Source organism: Theobroma cacao, chromosome 4 (assembly GCF_053813885.1).
Source record: "Theobroma cacao isolate CCN51 chromosome 4, ASM5381388v1, whole genome shotgun sequence".
Taxonomy (NCBI): Eukaryota; Viridiplantae; Streptophyta; class Magnoliopsida; order Malvales; family Malvaceae; genus Theobroma; species Theobroma cacao.
The window spans coordinates 33,783,396-33,793,633 of NC_142642.1; the positions used below are offsets into that span (position 1 = coordinate 33,783,396).

General features: G+C 33.9%; 1 protein-coding gene across 3 annotated transcripts; it reads left to right on the forward strand.

Annotated features, from left to right (window-relative positions):
• Positions 1–5,298: 5,298 nt before the first annotated feature.
• Positions 5,299–9,111, forward strand: CR4 (crinkly4). Of its 3 annotated transcripts, none has more exons than XM_088805931.1 (2): positions 5,300–5,706; positions 6,143–9,111. In XM_088805931.1, exon 2 carries the CDS (start codon positions 6,160–6,162, stop codon positions 8,788–8,790), a length of 2,631 nt encoding a protein of 876 aa, XP_088662057.1. In that variant the 5' UTR covers positions 5,300–5,706; positions 6,143–6,159; the 3' UTR covers positions 8,791–9,111. The 3 variants fall into 3 exon arrangements, with proteins under 3 accessions (XP_017975770.1, XP_088662057.1, XP_088662058.1); XM_088805932.1 differs by having other exon boundaries at positions 6,149–9,111; XM_018120281.2 differs by having other exon boundaries at positions 5,299–9,111.
• Positions 9,112–10,238: the final 1,127 nt, after the last annotated feature.

A 10,238-nucleotide genomic window follows, 5' to 3' on the forward strand; every position in this document is an offset into this window, starting at 1 on the left:
TTCTCTGTCCATTGACTAAAATAAAAAAGACTTGGTTTTCTTTTCCTTTGCAACTTTTGAGTACACAGCAGTACACAGGGATGGAGCAAGGGGGTGGCGTGTGGTGGCAGCGGTCACCCCTCAATTTTTATTTTTATTTTATTATTATAGGTATAAAATTATATATATATATATATATGTATAGTATTATTACTCTTATAATTACTTTTTAATCACTTTTTATTCAAAATCTTGAATTCGCTACCAATAGTACATGAATTCACATAATACTTTTATTTGAGTCTAATTCAACAAGATAAATGACAGATTAGAACCTTTGGGTTTGAATTTCGTTTAATCCTAAGATAGAAACCTTGGATGTGAGCCTTAGAATTCAAGGAAACCTTTTTCGAGGCAAACATCTGCCATCCACTCAAGTTGGACTTACCTATAATTTTCTCCTTTTGCTGTCAGTTTGTAAATTTAGGGAAAAGACGGTTAGAACATGTTCCTTTCATTTTCGAGGAAATGTGGTTGGCATGAGTTCAGGCCCGCATTCGCTAAAATCTTCTCCTTTTGGTTTAGACAATGAATTTATCACCTGAAAAATGTAGATGACCTTATTGAGTTATTGAGTTAGGGATCATTACACAACAAAGATGTGATCTTAGTCAACTAATTACTCAGTTATTGTTCTAATATTAAATTAGTGACTTTGAGATCTAATAGTCTATCTCCGAGTTTACATAGAGTTTTCCTTTTTTTTAAAAAAAATTTTATGTCGAATCTTTTTTTCATTCGATTATACATTGATTCTCTTTCGTATGTTGTATTTGTATTTATTTGTCTCTCTAATTATTAATTGAGAAATGTTAAAGTGTTGGATAGAACTTTATCATTTGTAAATAGTTAGATTATTCAACTATCAAATAAAATAGTATTAATTCGAGAAAAATATAAAATGTCATGGACAAAATCGATTCTTTTTGTTCATTTGAGCAAAGCTAAGGGGAGAACTAGGAGAGTTGCACCTAGTTCTTGACTAGGTCAAGTTGAGGTCGTTTCTAAAAAAAGCTAATGAAAACCAAACTAGAATTGAATTATTAGTACAAATATTTTATGTGCTAGCTAGGCCAAAGTTACTCATATAATCAAATTTTAATTTTTTTTTTTTAAAAACTGAAATACATACATGCTTTTTATGCTCATGGCATTAGAAAAGACAGGTTATGTTTATGCTCATTAAATGTAGTCATTCAAGAAATTTCATCACATATATTATTCCAAATAGGACCACAAAGTTGCTATTTTGATCTAATAATTTCACATCATTTTATTATACAGATATAAATGTGATTGTTAAGATTTATATAAGGTTTGAGTCAATCATTATTAATAATTTAAAATTAAATTTTTTAAAATAATATAATTTAAGTTCAAAAAATTACTAGGTTAATGATATTTGGACCAAACGACATTGTCAAAATTTCATGTATACTGTTCTAAGCTTGAGCATTTAAATTAAAACCTTACAAGCGAAACATTTTTACTCGAAAATAAGAAAAAGAAAAAAAATATAGTAACTAAACTATTGATTAAATTGTTTTTCGGTGTAGTATATTAAGAACGGAGATTAAATATAGGAGGAGGAGGAGGAGATTATTATGTGTTGTATAGCTCAGTCATTGAACATGAAAGAATATCATTATCAATGTCTATAATTCCTAAAGTAAAATAAACGTGTTCAATATCCTTTCTTCAACCCGTTCATGTTCTTTTCAAAAAAAAAATGACATATTTAACCTTTATTCCTTGATTTATTTTTATCAGATTTTTCTTGATCTTTGTAGATTTCAGGAATAATTTCTCTCCAGAAAACTAGAAACATATTTCCAGAATTGAAGGAGCATTGCGTACGATATCATGAGCAAAAAGAAACCCCAATCCCATGCACTAAACCCTCCTTGGACAAGCTTGTTATCATATGCATTTGTGCCTTGAGGGGCTCAAGGTCCTTGATTGGTTTTACCACATAAAATATTTCACAAAGTTCCATATCCATTACCTTCCTCCAAACTAACATATGGTCCGCAGGAGATGATTCCAAGTTTTCCTGTGAAATGCTAGTGATGTGATTAGCAATTATTATAAAATCAAACAGGTTTCGTGGGGGATATTTAATTTCCCAAGGATGATGATGTAAACTTTGTGTCCCATCTTGTTTGTTTGGAAGGTAGATACAATTATTAACTAGAACTAGCTTACATCTCGGGGTTCTTATCCTAAGTCACAATTCCTTATAAATGTGGCACGTGGCTGGTGTGGTTTCTGCCCATTTATATCTATTGTCTCTGATTTAGCCATACTAAGGTCACTCCCAAGTCACAATTCTTGTGTTTGGGAAATTTAATTTGTTGTCTTTTTTTTTTCTTTTCAATGTATAAATTTGATTTAATAATAAACAAATATTTTTTTATTCAAAAAAATAGATTAAAATCTTATAAAAAAATATATTTTATCAATATCAATATCCAATTGAGACAAGATTTGCCCCAAGTTACTGCATTTAAAATCCAAGAGAGGATGCAAATATTGAAGTGCTTCAACTCCCTCCAAGGGTAATATGGGAAAATGAAAACCCAAAGAAGAATTGAAGCTCTTCCAAACTTGGCTTTCCCTCCAAGTGTTTGAAGTAGGGTTATCATTGTTAGTATAGTTGGAAATACCCTAATATATGTAAGAATATTTTTGGTTGAATTTGCTGCCTAAAAGCATGTTACGTAATTCCCATTTTGATATATATTCAGACCTAATTAAGGATCTAAAGCCTACTTGATGAGTCTTGATTATAGTCATTAGTTATAAGTAGAACAAACATGGCTGGCTGACCCAATTTAATGAATTTTCTTCTTTAGACAACAATTTCTTGCTTTTAATTTACATTTTTTTTTGGAGTAATATTCCTGTGCCACCTAACATTATGAACTTTATTTTAGTGGAAACATAATAAATAAACATAAATTAACACCTTCATTAAAATTAAAAAAAAAAAAACAACTCAAAATTAGCCAACAAAAACGGTGATTGCATCACTCAAGACAAGGGAGGACCGTGGAGAATGTAATTCGACAATCAATGTAGTGTGTGAATTGTCTCTCCTTTTAAATTTAGAGAAAAAAAATAATTCTTTATTGGAAAAAATAGGACCTTATTTAAATGTATTATTTGAAATTTAAATATTCACCAAAAGACTTATATCATCAGTGTATAGAATAATAATAATACTTAAATATTACAATTTCTTAATGAAAATTATGTTGATATAATTACATAGTGTTTAAGAATTTCGTTCATTTCTTTCGTAGAGAGGACACTTGCTATTGTTCAATTCCATAATTAAAATATGTTACGATCATTTGTCAAAGGAATCTTATATAAGATGGACATTTTTAAGTTGAAATCCGTTCATATGTTAATGTTAATTAAAAATGTATCAAAAAATAATAGAGGAGAACCGAATCATAATTACTATAAGAAAATAAAAAATTTAATATATAAAAATAGTATGTCAAATTTAAATATTATTACTCGTGTTTTTTTTTTTACAATTGGAATAAATTATTGATTTTTTTATTTTTTTTTAGTTTTGGCCTTTCATTCTATCAAAATGTAAGCAGAAGTAGGCTTGGCACCAAGAAAGAAACAAAAAATTCGAAAGATTTTGTTACGTCGTTGTATGGAAATTATAAGCCTTATATGTGGTCCTTAAAAGTCTTAATCAAGGCTCTTGTGAGCATTATAAAAGTATCCCAAGAAGTATATAGGGAGCATACAAATGTCGGTAAAGGGATACCATATATATACATATGATAATACATTAAATAACTAAAAGCAGAAGACAAATTTTGAACAAAGATATGAATTAATTAATGTGAAAGGTCAGTAATATGCATGGGGTGACCCTCTACATTACGTGAGAGTAAAACTACTTAACAATGGGAATGCATTTATTTATGCATGCATGGTCCCTTTCTTTTGTGGTTGCTAATCACCTATCTTTTCTTTAACATGAATGCATACATAGCCACATGCATACATTGTGATCTTTATGTGCTCCTCTTGTACTTAATTACAGTAAATCTTTAATAGTGTTGAAAATTATATATTAAGATTTTTTACATATAACTCTATATGGATTAAATCAGTGAAGTCAAATCCTACTCTTCCCTAATTTTTTTCAAGGCATTTTTAGGGACTTAAATGAGTCATTAACATTGTCACTGAAATAATGAAATATATATGTCATTAATCTCTTTCACTCCAAATTAGCAAATTAATCCAGTGTTAAAAGTACTATAGGGAAAAAAATTTTCTACTTATATACCTACCCCCCCTATCCATTACCTTAATAGAAATATATTGGGACAATCATTGAAGGATTGCAGTAACCTTTTACTGTTGCCCATATTAGATATTAGGGACAATTAAAAAAAATATATGATTATAGGAAATTATTAATGACACCGTGTCAATAAAATTATATTACTTAAATTTAATTGGTATAATATTTGAAAAAAAATTTAATCTTTTATTACATTTAACCTAAACTTTAAATCATAAATTCTAAATGTTTATAATTAATGATTGATTAATTATTATTAATTAAAATATCTTTTATTATTTTTTATATCATATGAAATTAATATGAAAGGTAAAAAATATCATGTGATCGTGTAATCGTTTATTGTGATATGCTAATGTATCATATTTACGTCACTTGATATAAAATAATAAGTAATATTATATTAATAAATTATATGTTTATTATATATACTATCTTATTACCTATGATTCAAAAGTTTTTTTTTTTTAAAAAAAAAACCTATATCTATAAATACACTTATGTTATAATAATAAAAAAAACCCAGTTCTTTGCTGAGATGAAAAGAATTAGGGCTGCGGATCAGGGTTAGAAGTCAAACTTTAGTGTGTTAATTATTATTATAATAGTGGAGAAGATATGCAATCTCACATGGTTAATTAAAGGAAGAAAAAGTAAAGGGTGGGGAAGTTTGAAAGAGATATGCATGTAAAGTTGTAATCAGAATATCAAATGCTTGTAAAGTTTGAAACTCAATGGATGCTAAAAGCAAAGATGAGAAGGAAAAGGAACAAAAAAAAAAGAAAGAAAAAGGAAAACAGAACGAAATAGGTGCAGAAGTAAGTAGTAATCCAGGCATGAAAAAGATCCAATGGCATTAACTTCTCATTTATTGCACTCACCAACATTGCCCATTTTGAGAAGCTGCAGTTTCATCCACATTTAATGCTCTTTCCCTTTCTCTTTCTCGCTACATTCTTAGCTGCAACAACAGCAACCATCATCAACAATCCGTCTGCACTAGATTTGTTCATTTTTTTTTCTCCCACTTGCACTCTTTGTAAAAGTAAATACATGCAAAGCAAAGCAAACGTATGAGCTAGTAGCCAGGGTTTTTGCCAGCCAGGAAGTTCATATCTGCTAAGCTAGTTTGTGGCTCCAAATGTGATCTACTGAAAGATTTTTTGATCTCAAGTTGCAGAAATCTTTCCGGGGGTAAGTCTTTCTAGACAATAAACGAGACACAAACTTACCTGATAATTATGCTTCCTGAGAAGAACGGTGAAAGTGGTTTGGTTTCCATTCAAGACTTGCATAAATAAGGAGTGTCTTGATCTGGGTTTTCGGTAAGGAGCTTCTGATATTTGGTTTTGGTCACATTTTCTACTCCATTGGTATTTTCTTGATGGAAATCATTATTTATACTGCTGCTTACTTTTTGCTCTCTTGAAGCATGGATGCAAATGGTGCAGTATGAGGTTTCAATGTAGAATTTAGCTTTTGCATAGGCATTTGACTGTTTTCTTTACTGATTTATTATACGCATTCTGGGAGAATGCAACTTAAAAGCATTAAAGTCTTATTCAAATTCTAGTTCTGGTGGCCAATTATCTAAATATAGTGTTGATGTGGGTGTGGATATCATAATCTTTGAATAGTTAGGTTCGTGCTGTGCGATGGGAGTTGTCAGCTTAGTGCTGAGAGATTCCTCTCTCTGGGTCTTAAAGTGGAAAGTTGAATTTCTTGTACAACTTGTGGCTTTATTAAATTTGTGGTGGGTAGTTTCAGGTTTGGGCTCAATGTCTACCATTGCCATTTCTTATGGTGAGAATGGTCCTGTTTTCTGTGGTTTGAAATCTGATGGTTCTCATCTTGTGACCTGCTATGGATCAAACTCTGCGATAATCTACGGGACTCCTTCTCATTTCCCGTTTGCGGGTCTAAGTGCCGGTGATGGCTTTGTTTGTGGACTGTTGATGGATTCCAGCCAACCTTATTGTTGGGGAAGCAGTGGCTATATCCAAATGGGAGTTCCTCAGCCAATGATCAAGGGAGCTGAGTACTTAGAAATCAGTGCAGGCGATTACCATTTATGTGGTTTGAGAAAGCCTTTAACAGGAAAGCGTAGAAATTATGCTTTGGTTGATTGTTGGGGGTATAATATGACCAAGAACTATGTATTTGATGGGCAGATCCAATCAATCTCTGCAGGTTCTGAGTTTAACTGTGGATTGTTTTCTCAGAACAGGACTGTTTTTTGTTGGGGTGATGAGACCAGTAGCCGTGTCATTAGCCTGATTCCAAAGGAAATGAGGTTTCAAAAGGTTGCAGCTGGTGGTTATCATGTTTGTGGAATTTTGGAGGGGTTGAATTCTAGAGCCTTTTGCTGGGGAAGGAGCTTGAACCTTGAAGAAGAACTCTCAGTGGCATATTCTCGTCCCGGAAATGTTGATTTGCCACCAAAAGATCCCATGCTTATGGTTGTTGGAGGGAGGTTCCATGCTTGTGGAATCAAGAGCTATGATCATGAAGTGGTTTGCTGGGGTTTTATTGTCAAACCAAGTACCCCAGCTCCTACAGGCGTTAAAGTCTATGGAATTGCAGCTGGAAATTACTTCACTTGTGGTGTTATAGCCGAGAAATCCTTTCTCCCAGTTTGTTGGGGTGATGGGTTCCCTACCTCTCTCCCTCTGGCTGTCTCACCTGGCCTTTGCAAGGACACTCCTTGTGCACCTGGTTCCTATGAAGTTAGTCATGAGGATGCACCTTGCAAGTCTCCTAGCTTTCATATTTGTATGCCCTGCGGCAATGGCTGCCCTGCTGAAATGTACCAAAAAACTGAATGTACTTTGAAATCTGATCGAATGTGTGAGTATAATTGCTCTAGTTGTAATTCAGTGGAATGCTTCTCAAATTGTTCTTCTTCTTATTCTGATGCTGCTAATGGAAGAAAGAATGAAAGGTTCTGGTCACTGCAATTGCCAATCATCGTCGTGGAGATTGCCTTTGCTGTTTTACTGGTGATTATTGTGTCTTTAACTGCAGTTTTATATGTTCGCTACAGGTTACAGAACTGTCACTGCTCATCAAAAGAGTCAAAGTCCAAGAAAGCTAACGGGAGTACTTCTTACCAAAAAGATAACGGGAAAATTCGTCCAGACTTGGATGAACTTAAGATTAGGAGAGCTCATATGTTCACTTATGAAGAACTTGTGAGGGCCACAGGTGGGTTCAAAGAAGAATCTGTGGTGGGAAAAGGAAGTTTCTCTTGTGTTTACAAGGGGGTATTGAAGGATGGAACTGTTGTTGCAGTCAAAAAGGCTATAATGTCCTCAGATAAGCAGAAGAATTCAAAGGAGTTCCATACAGAGCTAGATCTACTGTCAAGACTGAACCATGCCCATCTATTGAATCTGCTTGGCTATTGTGAAGAAGGTGGCGAAAGGCTTCTTGTTTATGAGTTCATGGCTCATGGATCTTTGCATCAGCATCTTCATGGAAAGAACAAAGCCTTGAAAGAGCAATTGGATTGGGTCCGAAGGGTCACAATCGCAGTCCAAGCTGCTCGTGGAATTGAATACTTGCATGGTTACGCTTGCCCACCAGTGATCCATAGGGACATCAAGTCCTCAAATATTCTCATCGATGAAGAACACAATGCTCGAGTGGCTGATTTTGGTCTCTCTTTGCTAGGACCTGCTGATAGTAGCTGCCCATTAGCTGAGCTACCTGCTGGAACACTTGGTTATCTTGATCCGGAGTACTATAGGCTTCACTACCTCACAACTAAATCCGATGTCTATAGCTTTGGAGTGTTACTTTTGGAAATCCTAAGTGGACGAAAAGCTATTGACATGCAATATGAAGAAGGGAATATAGTGGAGTGGGCCGTTCCTCTGATTAAATCAGGAGACATATCTGCCGTTCTTGATCCACTCTTGAAACGTCCAGCTGACCTCGAAGCGTTAAGAAAGATTGCAAATGTGGCTTGCAAGTGTGTGAGAATGAGAGGAAAGGAAAGGCCATCAATGGATAAAGTGACCACAGCTTTGGAGCGGGCTCTTGCACAGTTGATGGGCAGTCCATGTAGTGAACAACCAATTTTGCCAACTGAGGTGATCTTGGGAAGTAACAGATTGCACAAGAAGTCCTCCCAACGATCTTCGAATAGGTCAGCCTCGGAAACTGAGGTAGCAGAACCTGAGGATCAAAGGTTTGAGTTTAGAGCTCCTTCATGGATTACTTTCCCCAGTGTAACTTCCTCTCAGAGGAGAAAATCCTCAGTATCGGATGCAGATGTTGATGGAAAGAACTTAGAAGGAAGGAACATGGGCAATGTGGGGAGTGTTGGGGATGCTTTGAGAAGCTTGGAGGAAGAGATAGGGCCTGCATCCCCTCAAGAAAGCTTGTTCTTGCAGCACAATTTCTGAATTTGTAGTCTGTGTGTTGTTGAAGGTAATGGAAATGTAAAAAAGGAGAAGGGAAGGATGTAACTTGCATGGATTTCTCGTACCACTACCACGGCCATGACTACCGCATCTTGTTTTTGTAACTTGCAACTGCTTAATTTTGAGTGATTCTGTTCTGACAACTTGGTGTTTCTTTTTGCTAGGAAAACTAGATTTATCCCTTAATTGTTACTTTGAATTCTTTCTTGTGACAATTGTACGGATCATGGTAACTTCTTTGCTCAATGTCTCTTTTAACAGCTAATGGATGAAACTCCTGTTTGCTCTTCACTTGCTCAATAATCAGTAGCTGACCATTTTTTTTATCTAGCAAATTAAAGAATGCCCTTTTCGTGTTAGTATCAAATGTCAATGAAAAATTCCCTTGAATTTCTCCATTTCCTTTACTTCTTTCCCCTTCCTTATTCTAGTATAGTACAATAAAAAACGATTGATGTAAATCTTTATATAAATCTTAACAATTATATTTACAATTGATATGATATGATATGATATATAAGATACCACAAAAAAACATTTTACAATGTTCAGATTGGTGGTAAATAGAGACAACAAAGGTGCCCTATAACCTCCATTGTCCATCCTGTAATCGAGGATTATCATAAAAATTTAATGGATCATCATTTAAAATCATAAATTACTTTTATCAATAATTCGAGAATAATATCAATTTCGTAAATATTTATTTATTATATTCAAAATTTGTGATTAGGATGATGTCATTCAAATTTTTGTGATAATTTTGATAGACTCAATAAGCAGATATCTATAAACAATTTTAATAGAAACAGTTATACTTAGATGTCTAAAAGGTCGTCACCTACATAAACAATTTTCATCGACTCCATTGAAACTTTCTGATGGAAAGGTTAATTTGTAAAGATATTCACAGATGGGTTTGGGACATAAATAGATCAATGACAAGTTAGGAATCAGAGTGAAACTCAGCTAAAATGTTAAAGACCACCAATGCATTTAACCACTAAAGAATTACTAGAAAAGGCAAATGTGAAGAATTAAACAGCAGTAAAACAAAGCAAAACACCACACAACAAAATGTACCAGCTCGCTTGGTTAAGTTTCTACAGACTTCATATCCACCTCAGAGTAGAATCATAGAGAACAGATCCATTAAAATATGAGGGATCCTGATTATTCAGGACCCATATCATCACAAAGCGTAAACAGAGCACTATTTTTTGTAATATTACAAGCACTTAATCAAAACTTGGAAAGGACCTCAAACTCTTACCAGACAGGACAACTACACAAACTAATTCTTTAACTCCATTTTCAACAGCGGTTGCAAATGGAAAGCGAACTGGGGAACCACCGGTGTGATGTGTCGGATTCTTATTGGAATCCATGCAATCTGTATTATGTGCGTACACACACACACACACACATGC

Excerpts from the sequence above, each read along its gene's own strand:
- CR4 (XM_018120281.2), top strand. The coding sequence starts at position 6,037 with ATGGGAGTTGTCAGCTTAGTGCTGAGAGATTCCTCTCTCTGGGTCTTA.